Raw genomic sequence first — 19,762 nt, 5'->3', positions numbered from 1 at the left:
TTTATTACTGCTGCCACAAATTTAGTGATTTAAAGTAATACCATTTATTATATCACAGAAGTAAGTCAGAAGTCCAGGTAGTTTGGACTTTTTGCTTAGGGTCTTACAGGTTTAAATCAGTTATCAGCTGGCCTGGAGTCTCTGGTGGGAAGAATCTGCTTCTAGGCCCAAACGAGGTGTTGCCTGACTTCTGCTCTCTCTGCCTCTGATTTCCTATTTTGCCCTTGATTGGGAGAAACTTCTGCTTAATGGCTTAGCTGGTTATATTAGATCCACCAGGATAATCCACGTTAATCTTCCTATCTTAAAATCAATTGAGTAATAATTATATCTGCAAAGCCCCTTCATCAGTTCAGTTCAGTTCAGCTCAGTCCAGTTCAGTTGCTCAGTCATGTCCGACTCTTTGCGACCCCATGAATCACAGCACGCCAGGCCTCCCTGTCCATCACCAACTCCCAGAGTTCACTCAGACTCACGTCCACTGAGTCAGTGATGCCATCCAGCCATCTCATCCTCTGTCATCCCCTTCTCCTCCTGTGCCCAATCCCTCCCAGCATCAGAGTCTTTTCCAATGAGTCAACTGTTCGCGTGAAGTTGCCAAAGTACTGGAGTTTCAGCTTTAGCATCATTCCTTCCAAAGAAATCCCAGGGCTGATCTCCTTCAGAATGGACTGGTTGGATCTCCTTGCAGTCCAAGGGACTCTCAAGAGTCTTCTCCAACACCACAGTTCAAAAGCATCAATTCTTCGGCGCTCAGCCTTCTTCACAGTCCAACTGTCACATCCATACATGACCACTGGAAAAACCGTAGCCTTGACTAGATGGACCTTTGTTGGCAAAGTAATGTCTCTGCTTTTGAATATGCTATCTAGGTTGGTCATAGCTTTCCTTCCAAAGAGTAAGCGTCTTTTAATTTCATGGCTGCAGTCACCATCTGCAGTGATTTGGGAGCCCCCCAAAATAAAGTCTGACACTGTTTCCACTGTTTCCCCATCTATTTCCCATGAAGTGATGGGACCGGATGCCATGCTCTTCATTTTCTGAATGTTGAGCTTTAAGCCAACTTTTTCACTCTCCTCTTTCACTTTCATCAAGAGGCTTTTTAGTTCCTCTTCACTTTCTGCCATAAGGGTGATGTCATCTGCATATCAGAGGTTATTGATATTTCTCCCGGCAATCTTGATTCCAGCTTGTGCTTCTTCCAGTCCAGCGTTTCTCATGATGTACTCTGCATAGAAGTTAAATAAGCAGGATGACAATATACAGCCTTGACGTACTCCTTTTCCTATTTGGAACCAGTTTGTTGTTCCATGTCCAGTTCTAACTGTTGCTTCCTGACCTGCATACAGATTTCTCAAGAGGCAGGTCAGGCGGTCTGCCCCTTCATAGCAGTACCTAGATAACTGTTTGTATAACCAGAGAATGGAAATGTTGGAGAGAGAGGGTGGGTATCTTGGAATTCTGCCTACCATAGCCTTCCTGAGGAAGTGATGTTTGAATTTGAGATCTGAAGGTTGAATATGTGTAGCAAGGGTTGTGTGATATGGTAGGTAGTGTAGTAGGCAGAAGGAATGGCATGTGTGAAGACGCCAAGGGAAGATAGAGCATGTAGGTTTAAAGAAGTGAAAGAAAGCTGAAGACTGGATTGTGGAGAAAAATCTGGATAGTTAGGCGAAGGATATTTCTTGTGGGCCTTATAGTCCATGATAAGGATTTTAGCTTTTAATCTAAGAATAGTGGGCAGCCACTGAAGACTTTTAAGAAGTATGACATGATTGTATTGTTATCTTGAAAATACCACTGAGGCTACAGCATGGAGAGTAAATTAGAAGGGAGTAAGAAGGAAGGAATGATGCTAAAGCTGAAACTCCAGTACTTTGGCCACCTCATGCAAAGAGTTGACTCATTGGAAAAGACTGTGATGCTGGAAGGGATTGGGGGCAGGAGGAAAATGGGACGCCAGAGGATAAGATGGCTGGATGGTATCACCGACTCGATGGACATGAGTTTGAGTGAACTCTGGGAGTTGGTGATGGACAGGGAGGCCTGGCGTGCTGCGATTCATGGGGTCGCAAAGAGTCGGACACGACTGAGCCACTGAACTGAACTAAACTGAAGAATGAATCTGGAGCAGCAAGATAAAAGGTTATTGTAGCTGTCCGAGAGAGACATAGTGGTAATTTGCACTTGAATGGTGGTAGCAGCATTGAAGAGGAACAGATGGTCTGAATGAAGTGGATGGGTTGAAGAGATTTAGGAGGTAGAATTGAGGTAATATGGAGAGGTTCTTCGTGATTGGTTGGATATGGGGTTGGGGGGGTGAATTGCATCAAGGATAAAATTGAAGTTCATAGCTTGGGAAATTTGGCTGATGGTAGTGTCATTCATCTGAATAAGCAACAACATGAGAGCGAGCAGGTAGTTGACCCACTGAGACCGAAATACTTGTGTTCTATCCAGATAGAGCTGCCAAGTAGGATGGTTAAGTATGACTATGAAGTTCAGGAGAGAAATTTGAATAGAAGGTACAAATTTAGGATTTGGAAGTATATAAATATTAGTCAAAGCCATCATTTGTCTATTCAGTAAATATTGAGTACCTGCAGTGTATTAGGTTTGGAGCTAGCCCCCAGCAATAAGATCTTTGTCGTCATGGAGCTTGCATTCTGTTGGGGTTGGACAGACAAAAAATGAGAGACAAGTAAACAAACAAAGTTAATTTAGAGAAAGATAAGTGCAATGAGGGAAATAAACAGGTGATGTGATAGAGAGGAGTAGGATACTTCAGGATGGTCCAGAAGGCCTCTTTTGAGGACCTGGTATTTGAAGTGAGAACTAAAGTATGAGAGAGAACCAGTATGGAAACAGTTGGAGTATGTGGAAGATTATATACACAATGTAGAATAGCATGTATACCCACAGAGAGATATAGGAAAGGATTATCCTCAAAATAATAATGGTAATTTTCTCTAGGCTTTGGAATTTTAAGTAGTCATTTCTTTCCATTTGCTTTTTTGGTGTTATTTGAATTTTTAATATCAATGTATTTTTCAAATTAAAAACACAATTCCAAGAAGATCTTTCCAAAAGAAAATGCACAGGCTGTGAAGTATGAGAGAGTATTACTTAGGCGAGAATCAAAAACATAGGTATATCTGGAATGTGTGAGGAGAGGATGAGCAATGGAGAGGAAGAGCAATACAAAGTGAGCTTGCACAGTCTAGGTCATGGAGATCACAGAGAGGAGTCTGAATTTCATTTTGGGTGAAATGGTAAATGTGTAAAGGTTTTAGTAGAAAATGGCATGGTGATATCTAAGTTAAGATCATGTGTGCTGTCGTAGGGAGATGGAGTAAGAGGAGGACAAGAGTAGAAACCAGGAGATCAGCTCAGAGGCTGTTATAGAAGTTTAATTTAAAAATGAAGGTGGATTGGACTTCCCAGTGACAGTAGAGATGAACAATGATTTGGAAATATTTTGGAAGTGAAACTGAGACAACTTGATGGGAAGAAATGGAAGGTAAGGGAAAAGGAGGAATCAGGGTGATAACAAGTTTTTTGCTTTGACATTTGGTGGGTAGGATCTTTTTCTTTGGGACTTCTATAGTAAACATGTTTGGTTTAGTCTTTAGGAACTCCTGGAGCTGATACAATTTTAACTTTGTGTGTAGGTTAAAGAGCCAAAAATCGAGTGCATGCATATTACAAAATAATTGTTTCTGCCATTTAAAAGTTTTTTCTTCTCTTTTGAAATCTATTGGAATGCTTCTTAACCCCACATGTAGTCACAGATTTCATAACGCTGAGCTTCTTTCCCTTGTTTCCTTCCTATTTTTTTCCCTTTAAATGAAGAGAGAAAAATTTAGAAAGTGAGTAAGTGGAAATATTAGTTGATTTAAGTGTCTTTATATACTTAAACTTCACTTGACATCCATTTCCATATAAAAATTGATTTTCTGCTTATAAAAGATTTTTTATCTAGTTGTAAAAGAACGCCTGGCAGGGAACTCTACTGTGTTAATTCCAGTGCCTATCCATAGATTGTCATCAGCTATTTTGACTCAGAAGACTTTTTTTTTTTTTTCCCAAATAAATCATACACTGTTTTTAAAAGTAAAAAATACTTAGTTTCTTTAAAAATGTTTGTTATTTCTTCCATTTGATCTTTCCACTCTTTGAGTATGGAACTTTGTTATCCTTACTGTGTCCTTTTGCTTGTTCTGCATCAGCTACATCTAGTATTTCTTGGCATGTTACACTTCAGAGCTATTTCTCACTCTCTCATTCACATCTGTGACCTGGTTCTCTGCTGCAGTTTCTATTTCAGTGTGCTCGTCACTTTTGGAAGCATAGCCCAGTTATCCAACAAAGAATAGAATTGTCCTTCTGATTGATGACAGTCAAAAAAGCATGAAATAAAATACAGCAACCTGAGAGTGAATGTGGTAAATAGAAAGAAGACTCACCACAGGACAGTTTCTTTTGAGTGTAATGTGAGCTGTTGCCCAAGCTTACCCCTGGACTTTTTTTCTTTGGAAACTTCTTTTTTTTTTTTTTGAGGTTTTTTTCCTTTGGAAACTTTTTTTTTGAGGTCTTAACCAGGTTTTGCTTAAAGAAATGGAGGCAGAAGAAGCAATAAAATGCATTGCTTCACTCTCATCACTGTCTACATTGATTGTAAAGTTTAGACATCTACCTAATAACTACAAGAAGTGACTGCTGCCTCTGCATTCCAAGTTTCCCAAATGCTTTTACTGGCAGAGAAGTTATAGATTTTGGACTGAGCATATATTGCCTAATCATAACTATTCCCCAATTATCTTTTATTATAGAATATTTTATTATGTCTTCTTTTTAGGATGTAATATGGAGGGACTTGGTGAGATTCCAATCTATTGTTTTTCTGCTTTTCAGATATGATAATATATTTATATTTCTCTGATCTCTTTAACTGTTACTAAAACTGAAATTAAGGTGAACTGATTTCATAGGAATTATTAAGACTGTGTGCTCCATAGTGAGGGAAGGTTTGGGTTACAGTTAAATTTTTATATTTCTACATTTTGCTGGCTGATACATGCATTACCTTGGGAGCTGGCTCATTTTTTGAGTGAACAACCGTAAAGTTCATCTCTATCCTTATCTAACTCTTTGAGCAACCTTATAAATTTTTATTTCTGGATACCTTATTCTTACTAGTTAAACCTTTCTAGAAATTCCATTCAAAAGATCATTTCAGAGACCAATTAGCATAAAATGTTGACTTCCCCATAGGATTTAACCATGTTTTCTTTCCCTGTATGTGTGTTTTCCTCTTAAAATGAATTTATGAAGGGGAGAATTTAAGCAAAGTAGCTGAGGAAGGTGGTTTTGTGCTGTTTGCTATGTTTTCTTAGTTTTCTGCTTGAAAGCTGTTTGAGGATAGAGCTTTGATCTTATACTGATACAATTTTCATGCCTCTTTCCCACTTTATCTTCTCCCAACAGCTTGTGATATATATTTCCTCAATCCATCTAGATAGCTAACAGACATAATTTGTAGCCTTTTGAGGAAAGTTAAAAGTTTGTTTCATGAACTCTAGTAATAAAGTATCGAGTATAATAAAGTTCAGTTCAGTTCAGTCGCTCAGTCGTGACTATTTGCGACCCCATGGACTGCAGTACACCAGGCCTCCCTGTCTATCACAAACTCCCAGAGCTTACTGAAACTCATGTCCATTGAGTTGGTGATGCCATCCAGCCATCTCATCCTCTTTTGTCCCCTTCTCCTCCTGCCCTCAATCTTTCCCAGCATCAGGGTCTTTTCCAATGAATCAGTTCTTCACATCAGGTGGCCAAAGTATTGGAGTTTCAGCTGCAGCATCAGTCTTTCCAATGAATATTCAGGACTGATTTCCTTTAGGATGGACTGGTTGGATCTCCTTGCAGTGAAAGGGACTCTCAAGTTTTCTCCAACACCACAGTTCAAAAGCATCAATTCTTCGGCACTCAGCTTTCATTATAGTCCAACTCTTACATCCATATATGACTACTGGAAAAACCATAGCTTTGACTAGACAGACCTTTGCTGGTAAAGTAATGTCTCTGCTTTTTAATATGCTGTCTAGGTTGGCCATAGCTTTTCTTCCAAGGAGCAAGCGTCTCTTTAATTTCATGGCTGTAGTCACCATCTGCAGTGATTTTGGAGCCCGCAGAAATAAAGTCTGTCAGTGTTTCCATTGTTTCCCCATCTATTTCCCATGAAGTGATGGGACCAGATGCCATGATCTTAGTTTTCTGAATGTTGAGTTTTAAGCCAACTTTTTCACTCTCCTGTTTCACTTTCATCAAGAGGCTCTTTAGTTCTTCTTTGCTTTCTGCCATAAGGGTGGTGTCATCTGCATATCTGAGGTTATTGATATTTCTCCCGGCAGTCTTTATTCCAGCTTGTGCTTCATCCAGTCCAGCATTTCTCATGATGTACTCTGCATAGAAGTTAAATAAGCAGGGTGACCATATATAGCATTGATGTACTCCTTTCCCGATTTGGAACCAGTCTGTTCCATATCCAGCTCTAACTATTGCTTCTTGACCTGCATACAGATTTCTCAGAGGGCAGGTCAGGTGGTCCGGTATTCCCATCTCTTTAAGAATTTTCCACAGTTTGTTATGATCCACACAGTCAAAGGCTTTGGCATAGTCAATATAATAAAGTATCTCTCATCAACTATAGTTGTAAAGAAGAAGGTATCTGAACACCTCTTGATATTTACTCAAGGAGACTACTTAGTTTTTGTAGGTAAGAAAATAATTTTGCAGGCATCCCTTTTATAATATTGATAGCTATTAAAACATAGATATTCACTTGATATAATTTTGTATTTAAAGAATTATGTACTGAGACATAATTAAGAGACAAATCCTATTCTTGGATAGGGAGATTCAGTATTGTAATGAGATTGGTTCTCCCTAAATTAATCTAAAAATGTGTAATCACAATAAAAATACTAAAAATCTTGGTACACTTATTCCATAATTTTTAATGGAAAAGTAAGCAAATAAAAATGTCTTGAAAAATCTAGAAAAGGAGCAGAGGTCTACCAGGCTTCAGATGTATTATAAAATTTCATTAAGTAAAAGTTTGGTCTAAATAGAGACACAGACCAAAGGAAGAGAGACACAAGAATCCAGAAATAAATCTCCAAAGGAATTTTTATTGCATATGGTTTTTATACATGATAAAGATAACATTTCAACTCATTGGGGGAAAATGGTATTGAGTTATATCTCCCTTTCCATTATAAAATAAAATTAAAAAAATAAAGCTTGTATATATGTATGGAATTTAGAAAGATGGTAACAATGACCCGATATATGAGATAACAAAAGAGACACAGATATAAAGAACAGACTTTTGGACTCTGGGAGAAGTCGAGGGTGGGATGATTTGAGGGAATAGCATTGAAACATGTGTGTTACCATATGTGAAGTAGATGACTAGTTCAAGTTCGATGCATGAAGCAGGGCACTCAAATCCAGGGCACTGGGACAACCCTGAGGGATGGGATGGGGAGGGAGGGGGGATACATGTACACCCATGGCTGATTCATGTCAATGTATGGCAAAAATCACCACAATATTGTAATTAGTCTCCAATTAGTTAATTAAAAAAATAATTCTACTCAACATTGTTTAATAAAAAAATTATTTTCTTAAAAAAATAAAGCTTGTTCATTATACCAATATAAATTATTTTTGTTTGAATGTGAAAAAATAACTCTTGCTAAACCCTTTGATGATTAAATAAACTGACAAAATAGTCAACATAGTTATAAATACTGAGATCTGTATTTTTTCACTTTTAGCTTTATATATTGCTAAGTCTCATCTTAAAACATTTCAATAAATTGGATGGGTTTTGTGCAGTTGTTAGAAAGAAAGCACTTAAATTTGGCAAAAAGGACCAAATAAGTAAAAACTCCTTTGTATATGATTATTGCTAAAAAATCATCAGAGATTTATGGAATGTTAATCCTTCAGTAAAAATGAGGAAGGTTTATGTTGTTTGAGTTTTAGACATTCTGCTGCATTTTAACGTTTATCATTTTTAAATTCAGTATAGTAAAAACACTTACTATGAAGGATTTAAAATGTTTACTGAATCTAAGGTGTAGTTCTGTTTTATTGAAACTCCAATTTTTCATGTTAGAGCACCTTTATAAATTTACAGTGCAAGTCACTGATAATATTCAACAGAAATTCATTCTGACTTACTTTTCAAATAACATCAGATTCATTCAGAAAGGAACAACAGAAATAATTTAATGAATATGAGTTAAGGGATTTTAGTATGTCTTAGTATTACTATCTTAGAACTGATTGTGTATATGAACTTAACTGATTTTCTGTACTAGTTTTGTATTCAACCATAATAATTGTCTTATTGTTTCTTTTTAAAATTTTACTTTTTGACCCTTTTTATTTTGTATTAGGGTGTAGCCTACTAACAATATTGTGATAGTTTCAGGTGAACAGTTTCTAATAAATATTTTAGTTGATTCTTTGAGAGTTTACAAGTATGCAATCTTATTATTTGTAAACAGCAATAATTTTACCACCTCCTTTTAGATTTTTTGACTCTTTTCAGAATATTTCCCCCTCTTTCCTAATTTTGTTGGCTAATGCTTGCAGGACAGTGTTAACTTACAGAGAAGATAGTTGTCATCCTTGACTTGTTCTTTGGGAATGCTTCTAATTTCCCCATTGGGCATTATTCTGACTTTTGGTTTGAGACATATATTTTATGTTAAGGAATTTTCTAGCTTTTTGTATTTTGTTTAGCTTTTTTAAAGAAAGATTATTGAATTTTGTTAAATGCTATTTCATCATCTATGGAGATAGCCAGATAATTTTTCATCTTACACCTTTTTATATGATAGATCATATTAAATATTGAATTCAAATGCTAAAATGTTGATTTCTAGGAAAATTTCTACTTTCTTAGTTGCAGTCATTTTGTAAAAAATTAGAAAGCTTTTCTTTCTTTTTAAATGGTCTGTAACAGTTTAAATAGTACTGGCAGTATTTGTCCTTTACAGGTTTAGTAGTATTCCATTTGAAATCTTTTGGGCTTTGTGTTTTTTAATAGCAGCTAGCTCTTAACAACTTTTAAAATTCAATAGTAGTTAATTTTTTAGGCTTTCTCTCTCTTCCAAGGTTACTTTTGTTAATCATTCTGCAGTTTTAAAATATATTTGCAGTGTTGTAATAGTAGTAATCACTGTCTCTAATTGATTTTTAAAATCTTCCTTGTAGCTATGATTGCTGCTTCCTTATTGTTTCTTATTTTGTATATTTGTAATTCTTTTTTGATTGAATTGTTTTTATTAGCTGTTTTATTCCAAAGAACCAGATTAAAAAAATGACTTCTTTTTATTAATTATTTTTTCATGCTTAGGTTTACTTTATTCTTGTTACTCAAAATTAATGCTTTAATATATTTATTTTCATTCTTATTTCTTAACACAATACACGGTGCATATATTTGAGGCCATGGTATTTTCTGACTGTTTTAGTTTTATCCCACAGGACTTAATATGTGGTGATGTGTATTTACTTTGGTTTTTTTAAGACATCATTGCATTTTTTTATAAGTTTTTATAATTTAAGGGTTATTTCTAGATGGCAGGGTGTATTTGTATGTTTGGTTTTTTGGCTTAGTTATTATTGGCAGTTTTTTTTTTTTTACAATAATAAAATATATTTATCAGTTTTCACAATCAATAGTTGAAAAATAAAAGATAGTCATAGTTGCAAGCCATAATGGGAACATGATTAATCTAACAGTATAAAATAATTACATACAATTTGGAAGATCAAGCAGAGTGATGTAAGTGAAAGTGCATACATGCACATGTTTTCATCCACCCAGCCAATCTGTGTCTTTCTGTTGATACATATAATCCATTTACAATTAAGGTAATTATTGATCTGTATGATCCTGTTACCATTTTCTTAATTGTTTTGGATTTATTTTCTGTAGGTCTTTTGCTTCTCTTGCGTTTCCTGCCTAGAGAAGTTCCTTTAGCATTTGTTGTGAAGCTGGTTTGGTGGTGCTGAATTCTCATAACTTTTGCTTGTCTGGAAAGCTTTTGATTTCTCCATCAAATCTAAAGGAGACTCTTGCTGGGTAGAGTATTCTTGGTTGTAGGTTCTTCCCTTTCATTGCTTTAAATATGTTGTGCCATTCCCTTCTGGCTTGTTTCTGTTGAGAAATCAGCTGATAGCCTGATAGGAGTTCCCTTTTATGTTATTTGTCATTTCCCCCTTGTTGCTTTTAATATTTTATCTTTGTCTTTAACTTTTGTCAGTTTGTTTACTGTATGCCTTAATGTGTTCCTGCTTGGGTTTATCCTGCCTGAACTCTGCTTCCTGAACTTGGTTGACTATTTCCTTTCACATGTTAGGGAAGTTTTCAGCTATTATCTCTTTGAATATTTTCTCAGGTCCTTTCTTTCTTTCTTCTCTTTCTGGGATCCCTATAATGTGAATGTTGATGTGTTTAATGTTGTCCCCTAGGACTTCACTGGTTGCTCAGCTGGTAAAGAATCTGCCTGCAATGTGGGAGAGCTGGGTTCGATCCCTGGGTTGGGAAGATCCCCTGGAAGAAAGCAAAGGCTACCCACTCCAGTATTTTGGCCTAGAGAATTCCATGGACATGGAGTCACAAAGAGTTGGACACAGCTGAGTGACTTTCACTTTCAGAGATCTCTTAGGCTGTCTTCATTTCTTTTCATTCTTTTTTCTATATTGTGTTCTGCAACAGTAATTTCCACCATTCTGTCCTCCAGGTCATTTATCTGTTCTTCTGCTTCAGTTATTCTGCTATTGATTCCTTGCAACCCACTCCAGTATTCTTGCCTGGAAAATCCCATGGATGGAGAAGCCTGGCAGGCTACAGTCCATGGGATTGCAAAGAGTCAGACACGACTGAGCGACTTCACTTCTCTTCAATATACTATTCATCTTTGTTTGTTTGCTCTTTAGTTCTTGTAGGTCTTTGGTAAACATTTATTGCATCTTCTCCATTGTTTTCCCACGCTCCTGGATCATTTTCACTGTCATTATTCTGAATTCTTTTTCTGGAAGGTTGCCTATCTCTACTTCATTTAATTGTTTTTCTGGGGTTTTGTCCTTTCATCTAGGATATAACTTTCTGCTTTTTCATCATGGTTAGTTTTCTATAATATGGTTTTTGTTTTAGCTGCTGTGGAACTGTGCTTCTTCCTTCTGCCCTCTGATGGATGAAGCTAAGAGGCTTATGTTAGCTTCCTGATGGGAGGGACTGGCAATGGGAAAAACTGGGTCTTGCTCTGGTGGGCAGGACCTTGCTCAGTAAAGCTTTAATTAAATTATCTACTGATGAGTGGGGTTGCACTCCCTCCCTGGTAGTTGTTTGGCCTGAGGCGACCCAGCCCTGGTGTCTAGAGAACTTATGCCAAGAAGGACCTTCCTGGCCTGCTGCTGCCAGTGTCCCTGCGGTAAGTTCCTGCCGACCCAGGCCTCCACAGGAGACCCTTCAGCACGAGCAGGTAGTTCAGTCTCCTGTGGGATTTCTGCTCCTTTCTTCTGGGTCTTGGTACATGCAGAATTTTGTTTGTGCTTTTCAAGACTGGAGTCTCTCTCCCAGTCCAATAGAAGTCCTATAATCAAATCCCACTGGCCTTCAAGGCCAGATTTCTTGGGGATTCCCAGTCCCTTTGTCAGATCCCCAGGCTGTGCAGCCTAACATGGGGTTCAGAACCTTCACAACAGTGGGAAAGCTTCTTTGGTATTACAGTTCCCCAGTCCGTGGGTCACCCACCCAGTGGGTTTGGTTTCATTGATGGAGCTGCTCCACTCCCACTGTCTTGCTGTGGCTTCTTCGTCTTTGGACGTGGGGTATCTGTTTTTTTGGTGAGTTCCAGTGTCCTCCTGTCGATGGTTGTTCAACAGTTAGTTGCTGTTTTGGTGCTTTTGCAGGAGATGAGCACATATGCTTCTACTCCGCCATTTTGAACCAAGACCCTATTTCTAGTTTTAATGTATTTCTTTCAGAGAATGTTGTTTAATAATATTTCTACTTCTTTGATCTTATTGAGACTTTTTGGTGGCATGCTGTTTGGTTACTTGCTGTGTTTCATGAATACCTGAAGATAGTGTTTTTTTCCCCACATACACAGAGTTTGATAGTATCAGTGAAAATGACCTTGCTGTGTTATATAGGTCTTCTGTATCCTAGTAACAATGTACTTTTACTTCTTGCTATATTTCCTTTAGTTTTCCTTTATATGAGTGTTGATACTTTTTTATTTGATGAGTAGATATTCCTAAACTGAAAGCACATCCTTTAAAAAATACTTTTTACTTTGAAATAATCACAGATTCATAGAAAATTGGAAAAAACAGATATACAAGCATGTCCTATTTCTCCTTCACCTAGCTTCCCCAGTGGTTACATCTTGCATGACTATAGTTAAATAACACAGCTGGATATCGTTATTGGTTCAATTCATAGAGCCTATTCAGATTTCACTAGTTTTGCATATGCTCATTTGTGTGTATGTATTTTATATTTGTTTAGTTTTATCATATGTGTAGCTTCATATAACTATCCCACAATTTAGATCCAGAATTGTGCAGAGTTCCTTTTTGCTTCCCCTTTATAGTCATAACAGCTCTCTTCCACCTGCCCCATTCCTAACCCCTGCCACCCCAATCTGTTTTCCATCTCTATAATTTTATTTCAAGAATATTATAAAATCGGATCACATACTATGTAACCTTTTGGAATTGGCTTTTTAAACTCCGCATATTCTTGAGATCCATCCAAAATGTTATATTCTTGTGATCCATTCAAAATGTTAAGTATGACAATAATTCCTTTTTATTGCTGAGTAGTATTTCATGGCATTAATGTAGCACAGTTTGTTAGTCATATTCTTATTGAAGGACATTTGGATGTTTTCCAGTTTTTGGCTCTCACAAATGAGACTTCCATGAATATATGTGTACAGGTTTTTGTCTGAATGTAAGTTTTCATTTCTCTGGTGTACATACCTGAGTGTAATGTCAGAGCCACATGTAAATACATGTTTACTTTTATAAGAAATTGCTGAACTTTTTTTCAGAGTGTGTGTGTATTCAGTCGCTCAGTTGTGTCCGACTCTCTGAGACTCCATAGACTGTAGCCTGCCAGGTTCCTCTGTCCATGGAATTCTTCAGGCAAGGATACTGAAGTGAATTGCCATTCCCTTCTCCAGGGGATCTTCCCAACCCAGGGACTGAATCTGGGTTTCCTGCACTGCAGGCAGATTCTTTTCCATCTGAGCCACAGGCTTTTTTTTTTTTTTCAGAGTAGAGGTACCTTTTTACACTCCCACTGTTATGTTTAAGTGGTCTAGTTTCTCTGCATCCTTGCCAGCGTTTACTGTTTTCTAATTTGATCATTCTGATAGGTGTGGATTGATAGATCACTGTGGTTTTAACTTACATTTCCCTGATGGCTGTGATGTTGAACATATTTTCATGAGTTTATTTTCGATTTGTATCATCTTCTCAGTGAAATTTCTATTCATGTTTGCTGTCTGATTTTCTAATTGAATTATTAGTCTTTTTGCTGTTGAGTTTTGAAAGTTCTTTATGTATTTTAGATAGAAGTTTTTTGTTGGATATATGGTTTTAAAATATTTTTTCCCAGTCTGTAGTTTGTCTTTTCATCCTTATAAACGGTTTTTCACAGAGCCAAATTTATTATTTACAATTTTCCTTTTATGGATTGTGCATTCGTTATCAAGAACCCCTCTGTAACAGATTCACACTTAGGGAACGAGCTTATGTTTGACAGGGGGAAGGACGGGGGAAGGGATACCTCAGGAGTTTGGGATGGACATGTACACATTGCTGTGTTTAAAATGGATAACCAACAAAGACCCACTGTATAGCACATGGAACTCTGCTCAGTGTTACGTGGCAGCCTGGATGGTAAGGGTGGATTTGGGGGAGAGTGGATATGTGTATGTGTATGGTAGAGTCCCTTCGCAGTTCACCTGAATGTATCACAATACTGTTAATGGCTATATCTCAATGCAAGATAAAAAGTTAAAAACAAAAAACTGCCCTGTAGCTGTAGGTCTTGAAGAATTTCTTCTTTATTTGCTGTGCTTTTTTCCTTCTAACATTTTACATTTAAGTTCATAATCCATTTTGAGCCTGTTTTTAAATATAAGATGTGAGGTTCCATTGAGATCCTGTCTGTTGCTTTCTTTCTTTGCCTGTGGATGCTCAGTTGCTTCAGCTGTATTTGTTGGAAAGAAACTTCATCCTTTTTAATGCTATAAAATACCTTTTTCTAGTTTGAAGCTTTGTTTGATTGGGGGGGGTAGTCTTGAATTTAATTTTGTGTCATATTATGATCAAACCTTATTTTGTGTGTATTTGCCTACTATATTTTTTGTCCATTGTTTAATTTTCAACCTTCAAAAAACTTAGTTTTAGGTGTCAGTTTACATTATAGGGTTGGTTTTTATTTTATGATCTGGTCTGAAAGTCTTTTTCTTTTGCTCTGGTGAGCTTAGTTCATTTACATTCATTTAAATGAAAGATGTTGGTCTAAGTTTTGAAACATAATTTTCTATTTTGATTTTGGTTTTTATAACTTACAAACAAAATCTATAGGTAGGTGGTATGTTTACTTTACTTTCGTCCAGTTATTTGTAAGAGGTTTATGTGAGAGTATAGAGGCAAGTCTTCCTACATTTTAGGCTATCTATAATTTTCCATATGATCCAGGGTTTAGTATGTTAGTTTGTTCAGCTTTTATTTGTCTCTGGCTAATAAGGTTAGGCAACTGTGTATAAAATTTTTCATAATTCAAACTTCTCTGCCATGCTGCCATAGAAACAGAATATTCTTTGTAAATAGGGCATTTATGAGTGATTTCTCTTTAAGCCCTGACTTTTCTGTTTCACTGTTGGAACCAAACTGGGGAATTTCTGCCTGTAGCATGTGTATCTTGTTCTCACTGTAATAAACATGAGTTCTAACCTTTACACTTTGAGAAGTTTATCTTCCTGTCTTTTAGTGAGATAAGCAGTTTTCCTTCTCTGCTTTTATTCTTTTGAGCCCCAGCATGATCTCTATTGTTTTGGGGAGCCCATTCACATATTTTGAGAGATGAGTTTTAGCTTATCTTAATTTTATCAGAAAATGAATTTGTGTTTTTGTTTCCCTTCTGTTTGGATGATTTCCGAGAAGGGGCAAATGGAGACTATGCCACTATTCTCAAAGTATAGGAGTCAGTAGAAATATCCTTAATATCTTGACAAACAAGTTATTGTATTGTCATAAGTTATGTTTAATTATTGGGAGTGCAACATCTTTATTGGGATAACTAGAACACATATTCCAGAAGTACTTTAGTTCTTTTCCTAAATTTTATTTTAAAGAATTAGCTATTTAAAAGAATTTCATTTAACTTCTCTTTAAAAAATAGCTAACTGTATTATAGTCTGTCTTTTTAAGTCTTAAAGACTTGACAGTTAGAAATGTGTATTGTTTGACAGCTCCTTTTCTCCACCAGTTGTTCTGATAAAAACCAAAAGAAGAATTTGTTGTCCACAAAGGGGTATTAGTAAGTTTTATTATGAAGTAAGGGACTGTATTTTCATTCTTACAACTTTTACACTTTGAAAATTACATATACTTTTACAGATATCTACCATTTAAGAAAATTAATAGATTTCCTACAGAGTTTTAGTCTTTATCTCTGCAGTTCCTTCTCCTGTGTCTTGTTTTCTTCCTCTGTACTTTTTTTTTTTCCCCACCCCCAAATCATCTCTCAGTTTGCTGCTGTTTCAGTGGATTTGCAGTGGGGAAATATTATGGGACTTTTCTACTCTTGTAGAATCTTTGAGGGTTGTGAGTTGTATGTTTAACCTTTTTTTTCATCTCCCTTCCCTGGATAAAGAAGGCCAGTGTCTTTTTTTTTTAGTACTAGGGTAGTTGTCCAAGTACTATGCAGGAATCTGCTGCTGGTTATTTTGGTGTTTTCATATCATAAAAATAAATTGTCATAATACAAAAAACATGTACTAGTTATCTGTTGCTATGTAACAAATTGCCCCAGAACTTTGTAGCTTAACAAATGTTTATTTTCTCTTTCAGTTCTTGAGGGGCAGAATGTGGGAGCAGCTTATTAGCTGGATGGTTCTGGCCCAGGGTCTTTTTTCATATAAAAATTGCAGTTAAGCTATTGGCTGGGGCTACAATCATCATCTCAAGGCTTAACTAAGGCTAGAGAATTTACTTCTGAGCTCACACATGTAGTTGTTGGCAGGACTCAGCTCCTTCCTGGCTGTTTGCCAGAGACCTCTGTTCTCATGAAATGGGCTTTTCTGTAGAGTTCCCTGAAGGTCTTCATGTCATAGCAGCTGGCTTCTCTCAGAGTGAGTAATCCAAGAGAGAAAGATAGCAAGCTGAAGAGGCCTGAGATGGAAACTGTGTATTTTTATAACCTAATCTTGAAGTGACATACTATCACTTCTGTCGTATGCTATTGGTCACACAGACCAACGCTGGTGAGAGAGGGCTACACAAAGTTCAGAGTTGTGAATACCAGGAGACAGAGTTCACTGGTGGTGACCTTGAAGGCTGATTCCAGGAATAGCAATGATGTATTTCAGAGTGAAGAACTAGTTTTCATACTTATTATTTGAATTTACATATAGATACAATGTATTTCTTTTATAAAATGATAATGTTTGTATACTTATTCTGATATGTTCTATGGAGAAAGGAATTTGGTTTATTTACATTGAATTTAAGAGATGACCTGGGCAAGTCTGTGATGAGGATCATTCTTCGATTTTCTTTTAATTCTCTTAATATCATTTGATGTCTTACTAATGTAAAGCCTAAAGAATTACTCACAAAATTTATGAAAGGAGATGTTTAGCTGAATTTACTTGTCAATTATTTATTTGATTGTAATATTTTGTTTTTTCTCAAGATAGCTTATTTGGTAAAGTTCCCTCTAATATTCAATAACAGGGAAGGAGTATCAACTTACATTTGTATAATGCTCTGGATTTGTAAAATGTGTTTTTCCTAATGTATAGAAATAGATAAAGTTTTAGAGTTCATGTTTACCTAGTAAGAAGGAATTTTATAATTTGTTCATAATCTTTTGGAGGATTCATAGATCCGTTTGAGAATGATAAGGGCAACGGTCCCTCCAGAGAAAGGCACTTAGGTGCACAAAGGCAATTTCACAATTTGGAGGGACCATCAGGAGGTCCGTGAATTTTAGATTGAGAATTCCTCCTTTGAAAGCACAGGTAGATTTCTGGTGGCTTCTGAAAGGAGTGCTTTTTTATTTTCAAAATACAAAGGGAAACGTTGTCTCTGACTGTAATTAGAAATGTGTATTTGTTTTCATTTAATGTGGCTTCTAATCCATGTCTCCTAATTATGGTTTTTGTTTCCGATTTTTGCTTCTTCTATAGCATCTGGAGCATAAGAACAGTGCTTATTTTCTTCTTTTCCAAGAGAACAGAAAGAAATAGTAAGTTTAATTTTGAAGTTTTTATAAATACATTTAAAAAACCCATCTTATATGGTGCATTGGTTTGTAATTGAATGACAGGTTATGAAATGGTATACTGAAATGACAGTGGTAAATATTGAGAAGTTGTTCACTTTAAAGCATAAGAAAGTTTATGAATGATAAAACTGGTTCTATTTTTCAGTTGTATTATTTCTGTCTTGTCCATTTAGAATTTTTTTTACTCAATACACAAAATAAGTCATTTCTTTAGGTGAAGAGAAATTATACTGGTTATCTTTATAGAAAATTTATGTTATTAGGGAGTAAAATATAGTTAAACATCTTTTGATTTATTCTATTAGTTGCGTCTATTCCTTTCAGTCTCACAGTAGTGTGGAATGTATTATTACCAAAACACAAAGCATTGTACTTTTTATGCATTGACGGTATAATTATACTAAAAGAATACACATATATATTGACTACCATGTTAACTATTCATCATGATATTCCCAACACACAGAAAAGCAATGTTAGAAAAATTAGAACATTTAAAATGGGATATCTCATCATAGAAGAATTTCTTCATAAAAATAAAAAGTGAAAATGGAACTTCAAAGTAAGTTTCTCAGTGGCTTATTTCTGAAGTAAAGATAGCTATTTACCAGTTGTGAGTTAATTAAATTATGTAATTGCAGCAGATGAAAAACACGTATTTAGGGAAAATCCTTACTTGGCTAGTAGCCTTTTTAGCAAGAACAATTGGTTGAAGAGTTAAGAACACTGGAAGCAACATAGTTCCATCATGTTCATATATTCATATGGATGAATATGTTATATAACATTATGTCCATAATTCCAATATGTTCCTAAACATAGCAACATTTAAAAACAAGACAGATGATTTCAAGTGATTGTCAGTTGGCTCTTTTTTTTCTTTTTTGGCCACACTATTTGGCTTGTGGGATCAGTTCCCTGATCAGAGATTGAACCTGGACCATTGCAGTGAAAGTGCTGAGTCCTAACCACTGGACTGCTAGGAAATTCCCTGTCATTGGTTCTTGATGAGTTGACACATGTTACTGATACAGCAAGAATTAGCCTCTGTAAACAGTCTGTGGAGAACATGCTGGGAGAGAATTTTTTTAAAGAAGTTGAAAAAGCACTAATTTAATACAACCTGAAATGGACTCTGCCGAGATTCATTTACAACTGTTGTGGTAAAAATATGTGTGAAGCAGAAAAAGGCTTAGTGGGTTAATTTACAAAGCTCATGAAACTGTGAGGTGTTTAAATTCCGTGGTTATTTACTTTGTTACTCAACAGCAGGTATCAATACTTGCAGAGCATATTTGAACCTGTCATGGGTTATTGAACTCATATAGTCAGTGGGGAACTTCATGTGCTCTCACAGACTTCATCATCATCAGTTATATGATCTTTTATCAGAAATAGAAGTGGGGGGACTTCCCTGGTAGCCCAGTGGTTAAGAATCTGCCTTGTAATGCAAGGGGTGCAGGTTCAATCCCTAGTTGGGAAACCAAGATCCCATTTGCCACGGAGCAATTAAGCCCATGCACTGCAACTACGAAGCCTGCAAGCCACAACTAGGGAGTCTGTGTGCCGCAAAAAAGGGTCCTCCATGATGCAGTGAAGATCCTGCGTGCCACAACTAAGACCTGACACAGTCAAATAAATAAAAGAAATAGAAGCAGTTGGATGGATTAGTAATAGTAGTAAAGTTTTATTATGATATTTTGAGCTCGACCAGGATCGAAATGTTTCTGAGGCAAACTGCCTTTAATCATTGTGAATGAACTGGGCTTTGGAAATTAGGTCTTGCAGACTTGATAATGGTTCTTAATGAACTCAGCCTAAGATTACAAGGTGAAACAGTCCTCATATGTGAAACCTATAGTGCTATAAAAGTGATTTAGAAAGCAAATAACAATTTAATGACAAAAAGTAATTTTTTAAAAAGTGCTATGAAAAGTTAAGAAGATCTCCATTCCCACACAGATTTGTAGCAGCTATATTATATGAGCTCAAACTGCAGTTCCAGCAGTGTTTTTCACACCTCATGCAAGTACAAAGGAAATTTCCATATTTCAAAATCCATTTAACTGAAAGTGATTAATTTGCAGTGACATAATAAAGACAAATATCAAGAGAAGAATCTAAAGAATTTTATAAATGCCC

General features: G+C 36.1%; 1 protein-coding gene across 13 annotated transcripts in view; it reads left to right on the top strand.

The window, feature by feature from the left end:
* LNPK (lunapark, ER junction formation factor) overlaps positions 1-19,762 on the top strand; it is a 91,671-nt gene that overhangs the window by 8,662 nt on the left and 63,247 nt on the right. For 11 of the 13 annotated variants that reach the window (XR_015147972.1, XR_015147970.1, XR_015147973.1 and 8 more), the window contains one exon: positions 17,523-17,581. Coding sequence is in view for 7 of the 13 variants with exons in the window: in XM_086359382.1 (XP_086215508.1) it covers positions 17,523-17,581 (59 nt within the window). In the remaining 6 variants the exon portion in view is untranslated. Of the gene's footprint in view, positions 1-16,624; positions 16,692-17,522; positions 17,582-19,762 lie in introns of those variants that run through there. The other 2 variants (XM_086359350.1, XM_086359360.1) reach the window with 1 other exon arrangement.

This window comes from Bos grunniens, chromosome 2 (genome assembly GCF_055505025.1).
Source record: "Bos grunniens cultivar Pamir isolate PY7600 chromosome 2, Bosgru_T2T1.0, whole genome shotgun sequence".
Classification (NCBI taxonomy): Eukaryota; Metazoa; Chordata; class Mammalia; order Artiodactyla; family Bovidae; genus Bos; species Bos grunniens.
The sequence above is the reverse complement of the archived record's forward strand: the minus strand, read 5'-3'. Positions and strand labels throughout refer to the sequence as shown.